Source organism: Annulohypoxylon maeteangense (genome assembly GCF_022496945.1).
Source record: "Annulohypoxylon maeteangense strain CBS 123835 unplaced genomic scaffold GGS22scaffold_32, whole genome shotgun sequence".
Lineage (NCBI taxonomy): Eukaryota > Fungi > Ascomycota > Sordariomycetes > Xylariales > Hypoxylaceae > Annulohypoxylon > Annulohypoxylon maeteangense.
Window position 1 is genome coordinate 161,698 of NW_025953279.1, and position 20,774 is coordinate 182,471.

General features: G+C 47.0%; 5 protein-coding genes across 5 annotated transcripts; 3 read left to right on the forward strand and 2 right to left on the reverse strand.

Moving 5' to 3' along the window:
• Window positions 1-119: 119 nt before the first annotated feature.
• Window positions 120-2,884, reverse strand: GGS22DRAFT_182610 (WD40 repeat-like protein; the record flags this gene model as incomplete). The annotated part of the gene is made up of 2 exons (XM_047963986.1): window positions 120-1,801; window positions 1,855-2,884. 2 exons carry the CDS (start codon window positions 2,882-2,884, stop codon window positions 120-122), a joined length of 2,712 nt encoding a protein of 903 aa, XP_047813908.1.
• A 1,851-nt stretch (window positions 2,885-4,735) lies between these two features.
• GGS22DRAFT_100802 (glycoside hydrolase family 71 protein) lies at window positions 4,736-6,389 on the forward strand. The gene is made up of 4 exons (XM_047957675.1): window positions 4,736-4,961; window positions 5,010-5,559; window positions 5,612-5,739; window positions 5,809-6,389. Exons 1-4 carry the CDS (start codon window positions 4,860-4,862, stop codon window positions 6,340-6,342), a joined length of 1,314 nt encoding a protein of 437 aa, XP_047813909.1. The 5' UTR covers window positions 4,736-4,859; the 3' UTR covers window positions 6,343-6,389.
• An 892-nt stretch (window positions 6,390-7,281) lies between these two features.
• GGS22DRAFT_182612 (uncharacterized protein) lies at window positions 7,282-8,751 on the reverse strand (the record flags this gene model as incomplete). Its single annotated transcript, XM_047963987.1, has 1 exon — window positions 7,282-8,751. The coding sequence occupies one exon, from the start codon at window positions 8,749-8,751 to the stop codon at window positions 7,282-7,284; it is 1,470 nt and encodes a 489-aa protein (XP_047813910.1).
• A 3,936-nt stretch (window positions 8,752-12,687) lies between these two features.
• On the forward strand, window positions 12,688-13,982 carry GGS22DRAFT_100838 (RNA polymerase II subunit A C-terminal domain phosphatase SSU72). The gene is made up of 2 exons (XM_047957676.1): window positions 12,688-13,039; window positions 13,096-13,982. Exons 1-2 carry the CDS (start codon window positions 12,924-12,926, stop codon window positions 13,751-13,753), a joined length of 774 nt encoding a protein of 257 aa, XP_047813911.1. The 5' UTR covers window positions 12,688-12,923; the 3' UTR covers window positions 13,754-13,982.
• Window positions 13,983-17,169: 3,187 nt separating this feature from the next.
• On the forward strand, window positions 17,170-20,415 carry GGS22DRAFT_100846 (uncharacterized protein). The gene is made up of 2 exons (XM_047957677.1): window positions 17,170-18,428; window positions 18,496-20,415. Exons 1-2 carry the CDS (start codon window positions 17,433-17,435, stop codon window positions 20,221-20,223), a joined length of 2,724 nt encoding a protein of 907 aa, XP_047813912.1. The 5' UTR covers window positions 17,170-17,432; the 3' UTR covers window positions 20,224-20,415.
• The last annotated feature ends 359 nt before the right edge of the window (window positions 20,416-20,774 follow it).

Sequence of the window (20,774 nt, forward strand, 5' to 3'; positions counted from 1 at the left end):
CAAGTTACATGTGAGAAGGGATGTCGTCGACACGCAGGGCGCATGACATGCTCAATATTAATATTTGTGAAATGGAATCGTATTACTACAGTGTCTAATAAACGTCAGCACTGGACGCTCTACTTCTCCCATTCTCCATCTCCAAAGTACCTATCGGGCATGTCGATATCCCACAATGGCCTCTCCACTAGAGCCACCTCAAGAGTCTTTCGTAGTCCTTCGTGTGCGACTGGATCGGCTGTCTCGTTCATTGATGTCTCTTGTTCGTCGCTAAGTGGTACGATACCTAGGATGGGTCGGTATTTGTACGTGTGCCAAAATGCCAAACCTTTTCTTGATTCGGCCTCGAGGGCCGATTTGCCCTGAGCACCTCGAAGTAACGCTAACTCGCCTAAATTCCCATCGTCTGAATCGTCGCTTTCACTCTCGTCTGCCTGTTGACTCGTCTCGTCCTCATCCATAAGATCGGATACGTGACTATCAATGGGAATTTCTTCGGCAAATTCTCCCGTTGCTTGGCGAATTACCTTCGTGGGTCCTGCGGCTCCGATTCCCATCTTACTGCCGGCGCCGCTATCGAGGCCTCTCTTTCGTTTAATTCCCTGCTTTACAAGCTCTCCGTAAGACGCTTCCTCTGGGTCGGTCTGTCCTGTTAAATCCTGTGATAGATCTAACATGAAGAGGAATGTGTTTCCGTAGAGCCAGACTCTATCTCCTGACCAGAGAGCCCCTTTCACGAGGTCGCGGATGTTCCGGAATTCTACCGGGAATCGAGCGATCTGGTTCCTTCTGGACCAGGATGTCAAGGAGCCTAGGGTAGGGTTGATAACCAGGACCTGGGGTCTGGCAGTGATAGTAAGAAGAGTATAATCATCCACGGTTTCGTCGTCGTTCGCTAGAGACGGTTGTGATGTTGGTATGTGATTGGAAAAGGATAAGACGGTAGGAGAGGCTTGAAGTTTAGGGATAAGAGACCCATTCGGATTGCGAGCCCATCGTAAGCCTTCTGCGTCGGCCTCACTTTCGTCATCTTCACTACCAGATGATGCGTCGTCATGAGTTCCGTTCATGCCATTTTGCAGCTTCGGCCGCACTATACCTAACATCCAGGTATCGATATAGCCAGCTAAGTCTGCTACTGCTAACATTTTGCTATCCGGAGAGAATGCGATATGGGTGATCGTTCTATCGTATCTTCCTAGGCCGCCTAGTGTGACATGCTTTTGTATCTTTCGCTCGATACGCTGTAATCGGATTGCTTTAGGGTGAAGCACTGGCTTTCCATCTGAGGCAGAGTCGTGTGATATCTGTACAAGAATAACTTTGCTTCCGCCTTGGACAGCACAAAGCCATCGTCCGTCTGGTGAGACCTGGACTTGTGTCGCGCCTTGCTTGGACACTTCCTCTTGTAGCTCGACTTTGGAGATCTTGAGTTCGTCCCTTTTCGGTTCGCTCCGAGGTTTCAGATAAAATGCTTTAATATCAGAAGTCGTTGACACCACAAGTAGTGAACCGTCATAACTAATCGCCGCCGATGTTATGTTGGCTTCTCCTTTTATGAGTATCCGAGCTAGCAGCTTCCGATTCTTTTCGATAGCAGATTCTCCGTCTGGCGCATCTACCAGATCCCGCAGTGGTTTCCTCAACCTCCAGATGTGAACTTCTCTTTCCCACCAACTAACGATCAGTCTACACTTCGGTGCGCTTTTCAGCGGCGGGCTCTGGGGTAGGTGCGATAGCGTTCGGTGATTCTCCATGCCGGCTTCTTGCAACGGTAGGACGATCGGACTAGCATCCGGGCCTAAAAGAACGGTCAGAGATTATAGTTAGCTAAGGGTAAGACCATATACATACCTCCCGAAACAACAACACTCATTCCGTGCCCCTCGAAAGATGCCATCGTCTTGACGTCATGGCTGTGGTATCTCCTATGCCAAATCTTACCCCATCTTGCTGTCGAGCCAGAGGTCTTCCTATAAAGAACAGTCCTGCGGTCCATTCCACCACTGACAATAGTGGAACCGTCGGCGCTAATTGCAAGAGAGAGGACATCCTGGTTGTGAGTCTGTAGTCTCTGTGCCTGGGTATACGTCTTCCCATCCCATATACAAACCTGGCCAGTAGAGTCGCCCGATACGATGTCGCGTCCATTGATGCATTTAACAGACCAAACAATGATTTCCTTAGCCCCTCCAGAAAGATCAGATCCCAGTGTCATCTTGCGTAAGATATTGCCGTTGCGCATGTCGTAAACTCGGATGGCGCTATCGGAACATCCTACAACGACAACATTACGATTCTGGAATGCCATGCTAACCATCTTAGTCTTCTTGGATGAGGACCTAACAAGTATTCTATCGAATCGCAGATCGTCGTCGTCAACTGAGTATAGAACGAGGCTACCATCCATTGTCCCAGCTACCAACTTCTTCCCACTCTGCACAACACCATTTGCAGATTTCTCGCCGTGTTTTCCGTGCGCAACAAATGGTTGAGCAGCAAGGCACCATATATCACCATGCATACCGCTAGCCTGTTTCCTGGGCTGCCCTTTTTCGAGATCCCATTCGGTCACAGTACTGGTGTAACCGATGCTGAACAGTCTCGACTTTCCAACAAGTTTGGTGCCATCGTGTAGAATTTGGTCAGGCTCCGTAACCCATACTAGACCATCTATACTTCTATCTTTTCCTCCATGCAGAGTAGTCTCCTGGTGCCATATACCGTTCAAGGGATTCCAAATTTCGATATCACCATTCGCGCGACCGATCGCTAACCGCACCGGTGCTGCTCTTTGAGATTTAGTGACGGTCGGGTAAGAAAAGGCGATCGCATTGATAGCGGAAGGGGGGTATGTGACAAAGCGACATCGGTGAATATCCATTGTCGCAGCTTCGAACCGGTTCAATTGTTGTGTATCACCGGGCTCGTGAAGTCGTGGTGTTTGAGAGACTGTTAAAAGATTTCGCATTGACTTGGAACTTTTTTTTCTTTCTTTTCCTTATCGGCTTATCGACTTATCGTTTTATCGTTAGCTTCCAGGTTATGTATGTGGATTTTAGGATGAGGTCCATGCACTACCGGTACCTAGGACCTAGGTAGACTGCTAGGTAATACCCCACTAAGGCATCCCCCCCTTTCTTTTTATCTTAGTGATCATCAATACCTAAGGTTCATAAGCCCGATGCTCAAACACAACCAATGTACCAACAAAGCTTTCAAGTTCCCGAGTTTCCGAGTAATACTGGTCAACTTCTGAAAGACCTCTCTCTATTAGGTAGGTAGGTATTCACTTCAAGTTCAAGGTATGTAGTAGTTTACCTCATATATAAATATCCTAAGTGTTACGTAGGTACCAACAGATATATAATTCTAGCAAGGGGGATTGGCATACATCTCAGCTCTACTACTAGGTACCTATGTAACTACACGCCACACGATTGCACCTTGAATTATTGTTTCCTTAGTCATTATCTTGGTTAATATCAAGGAAACTTGTTAACGAAGGCTGCGTAATATTGGACACAATTGCGACCTCACAAAACTTGGTGGCTGAACATATTTTACGATGCCAATACATCATTTACAACAAACGCAGATGTGGACGGACCTGTTTCATTACCAAGCTACAATCCTACTTCGTCAATGGCAAAAATAGATAGTCACCTATTTACATTGACATTACGATTTCCGGAAATGTTTGGGGTGGGAAATAAATAAAATGACTCCGTGGCACCGCATGAGCATGATTCATCTCCAAATCACACTATACACTTACTACCGGATTAAATAGATATTTACTCAGGTAGCTCTGTCGGGTTATGTAAAGAATATCTCTTGCTTCGATAGCTAACTCTTGATGATACGTTACCACGACTCAGATAATCCGCGATCTATGGACGATGCCTAGCCTAAGCCTTACCGTTATTGTAAGCCCTAAAGAAGGTTCCTCTCCACGAAACGCTAATGTATGGACTTATTGTCGTCCAAATTTGGGGTGGTTGTGGGGTAAAATCGCCTGGTATGAAACTTGGGAGCCTTACGTCAGAAGCTTAAACCCCTTGATCAAAAATGCCTTCAGCCCCCAAGCGTCGCGACTTTGTGGCGTTTTCTAAAGTAACAATCAGCCCCGGTAGGTAGAGAAGCCAACTTCCTTTTTCATCATTGAATAAGTCTCATACCACACGTCTTTTAATACGAATGAGTTGATTTTTTGTAATGTCCTGCCAAATGAAGAAAGGTTCCGCTGCTTATAGGATTCAGTCCAGATAGTTTCGGTATGCCATGAATGCTTCCGGCATCTTGGGACCCTGGTTAACGATTAAATACATTCTCTGAGGTTAATGTTCAAAACTGTAATACTTCTATGATTCTAACTATCCCCTATTTTAAGGAGGAGCTACGTCAATGGTAGCATAGGTCTGAAGGATGGACTCCAAGATCTCAGACACCACCTGGGCACACAACCTATTCCTGCCCCATCTCAGGATACGGGAAAGGCCCGACCAGTACACTACGATGGAACAGAGTGGCTACCAGCCTAACGTCCTACATACAAAGTACCACGAGACCGCCCTACCGGCCTTATGGGGACCAGGAGAACCCGGATGAATATATGGCTTCATCAGTAATATATCGCATACGAACGAGGCTTAAAATATATCGATTTATGGTAGGATCGGGGTATTTCGCCAAGTCTTGTACAAGTTTGAATCGAGAGAATCTTAGAGGGTAAAGATATATAAATCGATCAAGATACCCCTTATCAACTTCTTTGGATATGCTTCTCCTTAAGCACTAACATCAGAATTATTACCTCCCTTTTATCCCTTAACTTCTCTACAGCCATACTCGTCACCATGTACAGCAAGCTCAATTCGGTGTTGGCGCTGCTACTTGCCGGCTCCGCGCTTCTGACCCAGTCCATTGTGGAAAGCAAACTTGTATTTGCTCATTACATGGTAAATATCCCATGGGAAATGTAAACACTCATATTAACAGTACAATAGGTCGGTACTGTAGATGCAAACACCAACCACGCGAAGTTGGATATAGATGGGGCGATCAATGTCGGATTTGATGCCTTTGCCTTGAATGTGGGAAACCCAACTGCAGATTGGGCCATAAACACCGCTCAGCAGCTCTTTGATTACGCAAGCACTAAGCCATTTAAGCTGTTCTTCAGCTTCGACTTCTATGGCAATGGAGATATATCCCAGCACCAGGCCCTGTTCACTCAGTTCAAGGATCATGCCGCATACTTGAAGTATAATAATTTGCCCGTCGTATCATCATACAGCGGGGGTAGCGTCGGCCCCGATACGTGGAAGAATTTCAAGAACACCAACAATGTCTACCTCATCCCGAACCCGGAAGCCGACGGTAATTATTACAACAACCCGTCTGCATTTTTCCAGAGCTGGGGCGACGCCATTGATGGGGTTTTCACTTGGGAGACATCCTGGCCCGATACCTCTGACAGGCCCGTAAATGTATCTTCGACGAAGGACCAAGCCATTAAATCGGCTGCCGACGCCGCCGGCAAGGCTTATATGATGGGTAAGCCACACGAGTGGAAGATCAGTGAACAATCAAGACTGACTGATCACAGGCCTCTCTACTCTTCAATACAAGCACTGCTGTGGCGACTCCTGGTACCGAGCCGGCGAAACAACCCTCCCTGAGCGAATGGAGCAAATCCTTTCGCTATCGCCCGATTTTACCGAAGTTATTACCTGGGTAAGCAAAAATTTGAGCTTCCACCTACTTAAGAAAAGAAGGTCCTGATACTAATTTCCACCACGTTAGAACGACGCCGGAGAAAGCCACTACATCGGCCCCTGCTGGGCCGAGGGCCTAACCTCCGAGATCCTCCAGTATGGCAACTCGGACACGATCCCCCACGACGGATGGCAGCCCCTCATCGCCTCCTTTATCGATGCCTTCAAAGCTGGGGCTACGTCCGTCGGATCCATGACTCCGCACTCCGGCGCTTTCGCAGGCACCATGTGGTACCGGGGCGTTCTAACCAGCTGCAACGGCGATTCACTGCGCGGTTCCGGTGCCGCTGTCGACGCGGTAAACTACGCGGTCGTTTTGCCGAAGGGTAGTTCGGGCATGAGTATCCGTGTCACGAGCGGGGGCCAGGTACTTGCTACGCAGGCCGTGAGCGCTGGGTTGAATTATAGATCTGTCTCCGGGTTAAAGAAAGGGGCTCAGAAGATAGAGCTAGTGAATGGGAGTGGTCAGGTTGTTGCGAGTGCGAGTAGTAAGGTGGATGTTTCGGATAGCCCGACGAATGGGTTCTGTAATTTCAACTACTATGTCGCTGGGCTGCAATGAAGTTGGAGGGCCCTAGTTAGTCCAGTACCAGGATCAAATCAATATAGGTGTTTCCCCTTGGTTTGGTCGCCTTAATGAGTTTATGAGTTCCAACTAACCCCCTATTCCTCTGCTAACACCTAGGTACCCACAGTTATCCCTACCTAAACACCAAAGAGAATCAATTGAACATAGGTGGGTAGTTGAATACAAACTACCCAACATGGGATATTTAGTTGGAAATAAATTCACCGGCAAGGAATTAAATATTAATAGGTAGTGGTACATCAAATTAAAACACATTTATAGGAATCGCAGAGGATCCTATTCTTTTTTTTTTAAAAAAAAATACACAAAATACACGGCACATTTAAGCTGATGATCAGATCTGGCACTTCTATGACAACCGTTATCCTAAATTTTACAGTCTCCGAAGAGCCATTTAAAGCGAGATCTCGGACATCCATTAATAACGCCTATAGGCTCATAGACTAGTGCTTGATCATGTCAATTCTCATTCAACCTATCTTCATTGATCATATGATCATTATGACCACGTGTCTCCCATATCTGCATCCCATTTCCTTTTCCTAGATACGGCATAAGCCGAGCGTGTGGATATCCTCATCCAAATTTGCGTTCGGCCAACTCCCTACCACTATCTATTCGTATGCGATCCTATCGCATCGGCTGAGAATAGTCGGGAACCAATTGAGGACAGTTGAGCATCATCGACACGTATTGGTGGCCGTGAGCCGGTATATTGGATAAACAATCCAAACATAACAATCCTTTATAAAATATAGTCGATGGTCGCAAAAGTCGTGGCAGAGCTAGACACTGCTGAGGTTATATCAAGAATTGTATTCTCCGTATACCTAGACGATTGAACCTGGATTCGAGATTCGCAGTGTCTGTGTACTATTACATGTGATTGCATAAATCGCATCTGCAACCGCGTCACTGCTTTTGAGCGGTCTGTTGGTCCTCGTTGTCTAGAGGGGACTCGTGAGCCGCCGACTTCATCTTTGAGTGGGGTAAAACGTCGAGGCCTTGAGATTTCCTAGACGTCGAGCTGCTGCGTTTGCCTTCCTGGCTACTACGACCTAGCGGGGTATCGCCGAACGAATTCTGGGCCGTGGGTGTATTAGCCTGGCTGCCCCCACGCTGGCCGTGGTAATGTACGACTTGCGGAGGCGGCTGTCCGTGCTGACCTAGGAGATGCTGCGGATACGGATCCAAGTCCTTACTGGAGGTCGAGAATGTCGAGACGACAGGTTGATGGTAGCCGTTTGTCGAATTACTCCCCGTCGAGACGTGACCGGGCTGCGGGGCGTGTGTGGCTTGAGGCAGTATCGCATGCCCGCTATGTTCGGCCTGCGTCGGTGTACCTGCGTCGTTCGGAGTCGCCGGTCCGTCGAGCTGGCCTGTCAAGCTTGTCATGCCGCCTTCTATGTCGCGAAGTAGGCGAACGTATTCTTCGGGCACCAGACCGCTTTCCTGAGTCTTAGGGTCTTCTGCCACAAGCCAACCCTGGCCGTGCCTATACGATACCCAGATGATCTGACCTTCTACTAAAGGCAACTCATTCTCATTCTCCCTCTCGAAATCAAATAATGCGACGGCCTTGCCGTGCATCTCCTCGTCTGGCGAGGTGATGGTAAATTGGTAATCTCTCGAATATCTCGATTCGTCGTACGGACGATATCCCGGGGACGAAGCGGCACTCGAGGCGTCCGATCCTGACCGATACCCTGCCTCGTTCTCGGCATAATTCCGTGGCCGCTGATCTGACGATGTTTGATATGCGTTGACAGAATGTCTTGCTTGCTCAGGCGGATATGTTACAAATTCTCCTCCAGGACCGTTCGCCTCCCCACCCTGACTCACGTAATACCTTTCGCTCCCGTCACCGCTCGTCCCTACGTAATATCCTCTCTCCACATCCAAGTTACTCGTGCTTAATATCGATGACGCGCCGCCGTCCCTCGAACTTCGTGCCTTATGATGCCCTGTGACCGCCGACGTCGACTTGTGCTTCCTATGCCGCGAGCTGACGACAGGGCTCTGCAGATCTTCGTCCTCGCTCCAAGGTGGACCGTCGCCAAAATGAATCGGGGCTAGCTCGCCACCCTTTCCAAGACCGCCGTCCGAAGTCCAGTCCCATCCCATCTTACTTTCCCACGAGGCAGGCGGGTCCGACAGTCGTCTCGTCTCGCTAGCGGGGGTGGTCATGCCGGAGGGTGGTCTCGAGGGCTCCGGCGGGGGGCCATAGTGCATGAGATGTGTGGGCGGATAAGCGAAATCTCGTACGGTAGTGTAAGAAAGGCTGGAGTGGAAGATGGGATATAGGTAAGAGGCGGGCCGCGACCGCGACGGGACGGATCCCGTCGAGTACTGTGACAGTCGATTCTTGGAAGCGTGGGACATCGGTCGCGGTATGACTGATCGTCGGGAAGGTGGTGACGTTATTAGGGGAGCTAAGGCGGGGTGATTCGGATTCGTGGTCGAAGTCGAGGTCGTCGGCGTGGTATTCTGATGTTGCGACGGAGCTGCTGGAGGCGAGATGGCTGGCGATGAGTACGATGAAGACATAATTGCGGTCATCGAGGAAGGGAGACCGGAACAGTCTTCGAATGCGTACCCAAGATAGAAAGATATATGGTGGAATTCTACGCAATGCGTATTACTACGTGCGCCGTCTCTTCGCACAGTCGGTCCGGTGCAGACAGCACAGCACGACAAAGAGACACCTACACAATGCGATTGGCGCCTAACAGACTCGGCCCGCAAGTTGTTTCGCAATCGTATGCGACACTTGATCGACGGTTCGACGTTGTTTAATTAGTCAGGATCGAAGTCAGGGTCGGAAACGGTGGCGTTGTTAGGATCGTATATAAAATTCCCGAGGAACGATTCTGCTTCACGTTCACGACGATACGGCGACAAAGACTTGCGAACTTTGCCTTCCTCTTCAAAGAGGTTAGCCGAACTTGTCAGCCTCTACGCGAATAGTACCCGGAATACGACGAGGACGTCCGTATGAGTATAGGTCAAGATCCTAGTGTTGTCGTATTATAATTCGTCGTTGAATTAAGTCGTATTCGCGGCGTATATATCTATACCTGAAGGTAAAAAGAGAGCGAGGCGGCAAGGGAGAAAAAGAATGTCGCGAACTGAAATGTAGGCGCTGGCGCATATATTGTTGGTTATGTCTACTACGTAGGATAGAGAAGACTCGAGGTCTCGAATCCGAGTCTTAAGGTGAAAAAAAAAGGTTAGAGCCGTGTTAAGAGCCCTGGGCTGGCCTGTTGAAGCCTACGAAGAATAAACAGAGGCACTGGGGTGAACAAAGGTTAAAAAAGTGTCGTAACTCTCAAAAAGTACAAAAAATCACTTTGTAAATTTGGCGGTAGGGTAAAGTTTAGTTAGTTCTCTTAGCGGTAGGCCACTACCAGATTACCTAGCCCTGGAAGTGCTAGGCAGGTCTGGCAGGTGTAGTACTAGCACTGTGGAGATCAGATGGGAAAGTTTGAGTGGGGAATGGAGAATGGAAAATGGAATGCAGGTTGAAGTTCTGTTCAATGTTGCTTCCAAATTGCTTGCTTGCCTGCCTGTCTGCTCCTGCAGTCTGCAGTGGTTGGGCAAGTCCAATTGGCAATTGCGAGAACATTTAATAACTAGCAGGATCAATTGGAGCATTAAATTTTGTATTGCAGTGCAATATTGTACCCGGCTACATCCCTTAGGCTGGTAGGTAGGTCTAAGTTCATGTAGCGGGATTAGCCCAGGACTAACAGTGGCTTAGCTGCTTGTCAAGATTTAATGTTGCCTATCCGTTGTAGAATCATGTATATTAACCATTGGCTTATTATGATAATACTTACTAGTAGTATCCATCATACATACTTCTTGTTTATTGACGATAACTTCAAAATAATCATCATAATATTCCTACCTAGGTACCTAGTAGTAATATACATTCCAAAGACAGGTATCGATATGCACATTGTATTGTGTTACGAACCTAATCGCAAACGGAAACCAGGACAAGTCACCAACCTCTAGGCTCTAGCGGCTCCTATCTCATCTAACTGATGACTGGCTACAGGGAGGTCTAGAATTGGTTGCGATTAAGCGCGCGGGACAAGAGATCCTACTGGCCGGTTCCCTTATTTTAGCGGCTCTTCGCCCTTGGGAACCCTTACGGCGGGCTAGGCGGGGTTCAGCAAATAAGCACCTGAGATGCACCGGTGGCACCGGTTGCCTGTCGAGCCTGCTAACATTGACAAGTCACCACCAACACGCAAAGATGGAGGCTGAGACGATACAATGATCAAATTGAATTTAAGGAAAGTAGGTGCGCGTTTCAAGGAGCCTGGCTCAAGGTCACAGTTGTCTTCTGTGTGTTATTGAAGGGCTGAAGCGGAGGGAGGCTGTCGATAATTGGATCATCTTCGCTGCGAGGAATACTATACCCACCAACCACTAGGTACCTAGGTAGTTAGGTAGGCAGCCTACTAAAGAAAGTGTATTAAGACGATGAATAAAAGCGAGGGATTGTCCATTTTCTATCTACCTACCTTATACCACCAGTATTATCCGTATATCATGTGTCACTTGCATCCGGATGTTATTATAATTGAAAAGACGATGGAAACAGGTATACATAGAATAGTAAGATAATATTCATTAAGATTATACCTACCTAGCTAGATAGCAACAACGTTCTCCTAGATCGAGTGGGCGTATTATATCAATTAGGTTCCAGGTAATGGTGAGGAAATATTACTTAGTAATATATAATCCAACAACACATTACATAGTATATAGAGGTTTCAGACTAGGTACATATAAATTTAATAATTGGAAAGTTACGTAGGTACCTTTTATAGCCACCTGGATATTCCCACAATGTGAGTTATTTCCGTTGATATAAGGCACCTAGTGATGATGTTCAGAATTCTCGACGTGAAGACTTACATGAAATACTTCGTCATGCTTCCTTAGCGCTCACACTATGCAGCAACACCACATTTAATCCTGCGGATATGATTGACGAATCCGATGATGAGCCCGAGGAACTATGCATCTAGTCAATGGTGAAACAAGTCGGCATCGCTGATTCGTGCCGCACACGTGACCCCTAGCCGATGCCTCAGTCCGTCATCGCTAATTCACCACATGCATAGATGTTACGAGCACAAAAGAGCGGTCTGATATTAGTCGGTACTGGAAATTCGAATACAGACGATGACTTACGAAAAATGTTAGGTTTGCTGGAAACAAGGCTATGATATATGGTACTAGTGTAATGAAGTTCTCGTAATAAAGAGCTCCAGCCACCTAGCTAATAGGGGAGGGGTTATGTATCGCAATGAACAAGGTGACCCTTTCATCCAGATGGGATACAGCCTAGGTGACGCCTTGTCATTGTAGAGTAGAGAGATGGTGTAGTTTCGGTGGTGGGAGGTTGAAAACTCGTCTGGTGTTGCGCATGCGAGCCGGACCGGAATGATAGCTGGTTGGATCGGATGTTGCATCGAACGGGAGGACAAGTTGGAGTAAGTAGTCTAACCTGTGTAAGGGGGAGACTCGGAGTGTACGTATGCAGATGATGTTTCTATTTCTGGACATATATCAATTTCGACTGCCTTACTTGCTCTGCATGTCGGGCGCCGACGTACAAACCGGATACGTCGTAACCGCTTCATTGGATATAATTTCTCGCCGGAGTGGTGATTGGTGTCACTCTGTCGCCTGTTTCACATTTTTTGCGTCTATGTTGCCCCCCCTCATTCAACCTCAGAACCTTGAACTTGGAAGAAAGCTGAAGGTGGCAAGAACTTACCATATACTACTATATTGATATATCTAGTAATTTAAGTGCAACAGAGATTTATTAGAAGAATCTAGAAATCATACCTAGTAATTATGGTTCAATACATTTATTCAATTTTGATTATGTAAGAGACATCGCTGTAGTAGTAGGTACTTAGTACCTAGTACCTTCATAGTGGTAGCTCAAGGTTGACGGTAAGAAGCCCCGCTATATACCTAAGTACTTGGTACCTAGGTATGTATTTATATGAATATCCGTTCCAAACCGAAATGGATTAATGATAAGCCGCCACACATTGATGTGTAATCCGCAATCCTTGTTTGTTAATAGCTTTCACCAATTTGCATCAATATATTTTCAACGCGCATCATTCCAACGAACTCGACAATTGCGCACGCTACATATCTTCTATACGAAAAGTAAGTAAGCCAAATCTCTTTTTGCTCGCTCGTTTATTTTCTCAAACGATTGATATATTTTCTTAAATGATGAAAATTAATATTGGAGCTGTCTTACTTTCCTATGGTGACACCTAACATTACCTTACGCAACATTATCTGAATTAATCGGGAAATATTATTTCAATTTACTCAATCTACACTCTTACCTACCGAGGTGTTTGGGGAAACTCGTTAACAGAATTAAACAGGTCTGTAGTGTGTTTGCTGTCGTGGTTTGCAATTGCTGAGCATGCGACGAGCTTCGTCGACATCTACTTTGCTCATGCGATTGAGCTAAATACGCTATCCAAATATACGAAATGGAAGTTGCAAATGGAACCCCAGCCCCTGGTGCTCCGGCAACAAATGGCGAGCGAGAAGATCCAGGGGGCTTCAAGCTAAAATTCTGTACTGTCTGTGCCAGTAATCAAAATAGGTATTCCTCTTAAGTTTAAACCACATTCCTATATCAGACGAACTTACACAAAGAAGGTCGATGGAAGCACATCTACGACTATCGCAGGCTCACTATCCCGTCATATCTTTTGGTACAGGGTCTCTTGTTCGGCTTCCCGGACCTTCGATTACTCAACCCAATGTATACCAGTTTAATAAGGTATCGTACGATGCGATGTATAAGGAACTCCACGAGAAAGATCCCAGGTTATATACTGCCAATGGTCTATTGAACATGCTAGGAAGAAATAGACAAGTGAAGTGGGGACCAGAACGATGGCAGGATTGGCAAATAGGCATTCCCAGAACCGATCATACGACAGATCGCGGAAGCGAAGGTACGGAGGGTGGCGTGGTCGACATCGTTTTTACGTGCGAAGAGAGATGTTGGGATGCTGTCATTGATGATCTGTTGAATCGAGGTTCCCCGTTGAACCGTCCCGTTCATGTCATCAACGTTGACATCAAGGATAACCACGAAGAAGCCTCGATCGGGGGTCGAGGCATTCTCGACCTCGCAGACTCATTAAACAATGCGGCTAGGGAGGAACGTGAGAGCATGGGACCCGCCGCATTCGACATGGCGAGCGCTGCTAGCAGGGCCACATTTGACGAACGTGTGCCGGAGATAATTGGAGAATGGCAGGAGAGGTGGCCGAATTTGCCGGCGACGTGGACGTTAGCCTGGTTTTGATATGTGGTTGCGGAATTTCTTTTTACCCATGATACCCCGGAATATTTTCCATCACCGATGATTAGAGGCGTACCGACACTTGATCATTGCCTGAAATTTGCAGCTTAGAATGACAATTACCAATTCTTACCACTAGATCTGGTTTAAAGACGTGGCAAGGCTAGTTGTGAAGAAAAGCTCTACTAATATTTCCTAAGTTACGTTACCATCAAAAACAAATCTCAATGACACTTGGAATTTGTTCTCTCCTAGTGTCAGCGCTGTCCAATCCTAAGCTCCCACCGAACTACGTCTCCCATAAACATAACAAGCACCCAAAAGCAATTACGATATGAGAACAACTTCAGATGCTGATTAATTGAGAGGTTTTTTTTTAATTCTTTTCAGGCTAAGTAACATGATACTGGCAGAGTAAGGAAAATCAGCTACACATCCTACTTACACCTTTTAGAAACAGGAGTCAAAAAGAGTCGCACTCCTCCTAGACCAATCATCCTTCAACCATTATTATAAATGGGTTTGTTTTTTTCGATGGGCTTCGTGATTCGGCCCATATCATTTTCTTAGCAACCCAAGGATAGAATATCCTTCGAATGAGGTGATATTGCAGGTGACATGTTTTGAGGGGGATGAATATTTGGACTAGAATTTCCAACCTACCTACCTAGGCAGCTAGGTAGGGAGGTACCTACACAAATACCTACCCCTAACTACCTATCCCGAGTATATAATGGATACATTCGAGGGGTAGTCGATTCTAGTTATACTAAGTTGATATACTATGTACCTACCTTTGTGTAGCTAAAAAAAACACCAAGTTTTCTCACACCAGCTGTCTTAAATTTGATTCAAAAGATCTTACGAGATATATCCACATGCAATCCGAACAAATTGTGAATTCTAAGACAATATGTTTGGTGAAGTTGTTAAGATTGATATACCACATCTCTTTAATATCTCATGAACACAATCATGGTTACCTATATGAACCAAAATTATTGGTCATGGATAGCTTCTCCTTAGGTAGGCAACAAAACTCACAACGACAATAATTGTCTACCTAGGGAATTCACATTGATTTTCTTTCAAAAAGACCCAACACGCGAATATGATTATGCATAATCATGCTCTCATAGTAGAAATATGTTGATTTGGTTGAAAAGATTATTTATTTATTTCCCTATCTAACGGGCTATTACTTGAAGTCTTCCTGCAGAATTGTGAGGTTATCAGCATAATTAGTGATAGCTTCATAATATGGATTTAGGCATTCTTAATCCGAGGAGTTACGTTCTACATGTCAATCAGTTACCACTCCTAAATTTATCGTGATAATAGTGATGACGAGTTCATCGAGTCATTGAATTATAATCGCACATGTTACTAGTTATTGGTTTAAGTAATTCTGAGTCAAGATCTTTCGACGGGCAAGAATAGGGGAGCCCTAACCCCCTTTAGTCGCTATAAAATTTCTTGATGCGGGAGCCACTGAAGCGCGCGCGACGAGAACCGCTCGAACTCCACGACAAACCATCATCATTAGCCAATGAGAGTTCGGCTTAAGCTGCCTTCAGCTTATTTGCGTTGAAGCTAATCGTATCTAGGTAAATGATATTATTGTGCAACATATTTGACCGAATAGTGCTGACAGGATGAGGAAATCCCCAAGTCCAATTAGCCCCCGTCTCTTTTTCCCCATCGGCAAGGAAGGGGAAATCTGACAAAGAGATATCATCATCGGGGATAGAACGAGATGGGGAACTTTAGCTGTAGATCTTTTTTTGATCTCGATTTTCCCATCCCGCCGGCGGATGGTCGAGACTTACGATGCCCCCGTCCGACGATCTTTTCTCTCTCCCTCTTTTCTCAAGTAAGCACATAAAAACAAATGTCAACGGTTTTAATGCCCCGTGTGCTTCTAGAATGCAAATAATAATTGTTACATTTTCACGGGTGATTCCGCACCAGCTGGGCGCTAGTCATTTCCAGTTTGAAAACTGGAGCAAAGAATGAAAGGTGGATGGCGCAGCATATTTTTAATCTTAAAAATATCCATCCCTAGGTATTTTGGTTGAAGATGAGCGATGTACCTTCACCTCCAATACTTCGCTCACACTAGGTATCCCTGCGGGTGCATAAAAAGGAATACTGCAAACACTACTACACCATCGACGCGAAGAGATCCAAGAAAAGCTTATTTTACTATGTAAAAATATGTAGGTGTTAAAGCAAGCATAATTTTTCGTGATTGCACCATTTTTTCGTCATAGGGCATCTCCACGATTCATTGCAAATACCTCTCTATACAGCTTTGAACCTTGGGTCCTTAGGACATTGAACTATTGGGATATGAGAAATTATCGACGAAGGATACAATGTTTAAAGCATAACCAGGTACCTACATAGTACCTACCTACATAAATTAGGTACATGAAGCATACGTCAATATAGGTTATGCAGGTAAGTACATTGTGTACATAGTAATTTCACAATGGGCGGAGATAAATAGGAAACCACTTACTGGACCCATTCCGGCGTTCGTCGTAACTGCTAAAATGTGGTTTAGTCACGGTCAGCACGGTCAAAACTGTCTAGTCAGGCGTGATCCCCGGTCAAACTGCCCTGAATACGTCTCCGCCCCTTTTCCCAATTGGTCAGAAACCCCTGTCGACCCCCGTCTCCCCCGTCTTGCTTCAACCACCTTTGAGGTAAAGAGGTTTCATTCATGCTTCCACCATCTTTTTTTATTTTTTTAGGATGTTCGATTTAATATACTGCAACAACTTGTAAATTCTCCCACAAACTTTTAAGGTTGTTTCCCACCTACGGCGCATTTCTGTACATGCTATACATACATGACTCATGTCCAATGCGTTGTATTTGCCTGTAACTTGCCTGTACCTGCAGCAATCCTCCTTGCAACTTGCAACCTGCAACCTGCAACAACTTGCTTGCATCTTGGAATTATCCAACTTGAGACGCCACCAGCCACAAGACACCTTGGAACATACGTTCTTTTCACCCCCCCAAGTTTGAAATTCGAAGTCTGTCGACGGACTTTGCTTCTTCCTTTTCTTTTACTCGGTTTTCTCACCCCGAAAGCCTCATCCCTTGCCTCAATTCTTAATTTCCTTTCCATTTTGATCATATAACCTGTTGCGCGTGGAATGGGGATAGCAACATCTGCTACAGTTACAATTTCGACCCAAGACTTTCTGTGCCACGATTGTACTACGTTCCTCGTCACCTATTCCTATCGGTCGTACCAGACTTACATTCTACTGCCGCGAGATAAAATTCGCTTTACCTTATCAAATTGTTATCACGCGCTCTCGTCTTCCCCCTCGGCGGCTTACCGTTGCTTTTCGGATGGGAAAGGGGTAGAGATTTAGTGAATTACCGCAGAGCAACAGTTGAAAGAAGGAAAAGTCAGGACCGGTTTTCGATTCGGGTTAGGAATCAAGGGGGAGCTAGCTGCAGCTGCATTAGATCGGATTTGACAGTACTAGGCTGGGCTAGGTTTGAGACTTCTACCGCCGCCTCGATTCCCATTCCCATTCCTACTCCCATTCCTATTCCTCCTCTTTCACGTGGCGCGCGCATTTCTCCCCTCCGCCTTTCTTTGTTGTTTGCCTTAGCCCCAAAGACATCCAACATCACGCTCGCATACCCAACCTTGATGTTGACCATGAATACCCGAAATGCGCCGCTTTCACCTGTCTCTGTAGGCGCTGGCAGCGAATGGTCCGGAATGTCAAAATACCAAAACGTCGACAACGACGGTCCTTATCCCAACAATCGAGGCCCCGTCTCCCCCCCAGACTCCAACGGTTCCAACGGGAACATGAATGGCTTCCCTCCTGGTCCGAGGAGCGTAGGCGGTCCGTCGCCGCCACCTTCTGTCGGACGTTCTAGTGCCTACGCGGGAAGCGAGAGCGGGAGAAGTCTCCGCGAAGAAGGTACCGAAGCGGTCCTAGGGGAACATTACGTCGCCCTCAAACGTTACTTATCTTCCACTTCCAAGGATGGCAGGGCGAATCCACCTCCTAATAGGGCAAGGGACAAGTTGTTGCGCCTGTCTTCGGTTCAGTTTTTGGAGTTGTCGACTGACGTCTTTGACGAATTGATGCGACGGCAAGCTTATAGTCGAAGGCCACCCAATGCACCCCCCAACGTCGGTCCGCCGACCTATTTATTACCCGAAGACACCTTTCACCCGAAGCGTAATCAAGCTCGACAGAAACTTTCGACCCTTGGCTCGCCTAGATTTAGAGACCTCGCGACGGACGTGTTCTGCGAATTGGAAAGACGCATACCTCGATTTATTGCTGGGGATATTCCTCGGATGAGTACTCCGGGAATGCCTTCGAGCCGAGCGGGCACACCAATGGGTATGCGAGGGCCAAATGGCATGCGACGACCGTCAGACGCGAGCTCCATCCGCTCGGCAGCTCCGAGGGTTGCCGGCGACTATCCCGTGCCGCCGTCGCCTGGTCTTGGAAATGGTAATTATGACCGTCCTCTCGCCAAACAATTCCAGAGCAATACGATAGTGCCTAACAAGAGCACGATGGTCGAGGAAGACGATGAGGGTGGGTCGAACGACGAGAGCGATTTTAGATCACGTAACCGAGAGAGTAAAAGAAGTATTGGAACAAGTGGTGGCTTGTCTGAAGTAAGTTTTCAATGAACGCCGCCGTCGGTCACCGAGAGCGACTTGGATTTTAACTTACCGATTTTAGGTGGACAAGAAACTTATCGACGACTACCAAATCCAAGTACGGGAGCTACGGGATAAGATAGACGGCATGGAGGACCAATTAAAAAAGAAGGACGACGAATTGGTCCAATTGATGGATGGCGAACGATCCCGTTCAACAGCCTCTAACGTGGAAAAAAGAGAATGGGATGACCTGCGCACAGGACTCGAGAGCAAATTGGCCGAAGCGCAGAATCTGAACGAGTCCTTACGAGAAGAGCTCGACAGGGTGAGAGATGATAATGCCATGGAGACGCGGAAATTAAGGGAGGAGCTTGAAGAGGCTCAGCAAAGCGGTAGCAATAGGGGCATCGGGGGAGATTCTGAAGTTGCTAAGGAGAACGAGGAGCTACGCAAAGCACTTCAAGAGCAGCAGCAAGTGACGGAAAGTGTGCGGTTAGAAGCTCGGCAATTCTTGGAAGAGATGAAGATACTCTCGCAGCAACACAGCCCCTCTTGGGAGAGACAGTCCGAGCTGGAGAAGACCGTCGAGCGGCTAGAACAAGAAGTCCGGGACTGGCGAAACCGTTACGCCCGCACCAAGACCCAACTTCGCAACATGCGTGCCTCATCGATGGGACTTACGATCGATCAGGATGCCGGCAAGTATGTGCGAGAGAGGGGCTTCACGGAAGATGAAGGTCTGGTTAAGGACGTTCACGTCACCAAGTTTCAAATTGCCATTGACGAATTATTGCAGAGGGCTCGTATCGATGACCCGGACAAAGTGATTGACTCTATGAAAGCGGTAATCGTCAGTGTCCGACGCATCACCAAGGACATCGACGAATCCCAGCCTAATGACGGGGAACAAATCCAGCAGCAGCAGAAGCTTAAAAGCCGTGTATCTGCCACCGCAAACAACTTAATTACCGCATCCAAGAATTTCGCTTCCGGGGCCGGTATTTCCCCTGTCTCTCTGCTTGATGCGGCTGCTTCTCATCTGGTCGCTGCTTTGGTGGAACTATTACGAATCGTGAAAATCCGCGCCACGCCGGCTGGCGAGTTAGAGGCTGGCGATGATGGCACGGTGACGCCGGTAGAGTCGACCGGGTTCTTCTCGAATCGCTCTACGACGACGCAGCAGGAGGAAGCGTATATGAGACCGCAGGATTCTCCTCTTGTACCCCCTCCGCCTTTCCAAGGTCTGCGTGCCGGAATACGTGATAGTGCCAATTCTTCCGCATATAGCCCTGTTAGCTCGCCGAGGGAATCCAGCGAACGGTATAACGGCGGCGTAAACGGGATGACTTTCATGGGGATAAATAAGAATAACTCCCCCAACGGCTTGGGACGACAGGATGCCAAGAACGAAGATCTCAAGATATATCTCGAAGATCAAACCGAGATCATGGTTCAGACCATCCAAGGCCTGGTCGGCTCCATCCGTGGGGATGCGCCCATCCAGCAGATCAACGACGAGATTACATCGATCGCCGATATCGTCGGCAAAGTTGTTGCGCAGACTGAGGCGTACGGCAACAGCAGCGAGATGACGGATCGACTATCCGCCTGTCGCCAACGCTTACTTGAAGCTGGTGAGCAGGGTAAAGATCTAGCAGCTCGCGGCCTCGGAGATAGCGACAGGGAATGGCGTATGTGGACGCAGACGCTACCGCCTATCGCCTTCGAGATCGTACGCGAGACTAAAGACCTAGTCCAGCGAATCGACCGTCTGGTCATGTCACCAACCGCAGACGATTTCTCCTAGAAGGGGTGTACGAAGCGAACGAGGTTCATGCCGATACCTTTACGTCTCATTGTTTGAATTCCAAAATTGAGTTCAAACTCGTCATTTTCCCCCTTGTGCTCTTTATTACTTTTTTTTTGCATCAGGTCTCGATCAGATACCCCGTGGGCTTTTTGCTTTGATGGATTGTGCAGAGCCGTACGATAGTCGGCTCGATTTGTACCTAACTTATCACTTACTCTTCGAGCAGATGAATTGAGTCGATGCGACGACACATTTCACCGGCATACCATACATACATACATACATACATACCAACCTATCTAACTTGACATTGATCGTTTCTCATCACCGGCTTCGCGGATTGTTCGGTTCGGTGGGGAAATCGACAGAGTTACGATAGAATGGGAATCAATTTCTTTCTATTTTATATTATTATTATTACAATTATTAAGTTGGCATCTTGTTCGCTACGATATATAGACGGACAAGAAAGCATCGGCGGGGTGGGTAAGATTATAGTGGGTGACTCTTGCGTGCAAGATGGCTTTATGGGTCCCGGGTCTTTTTTT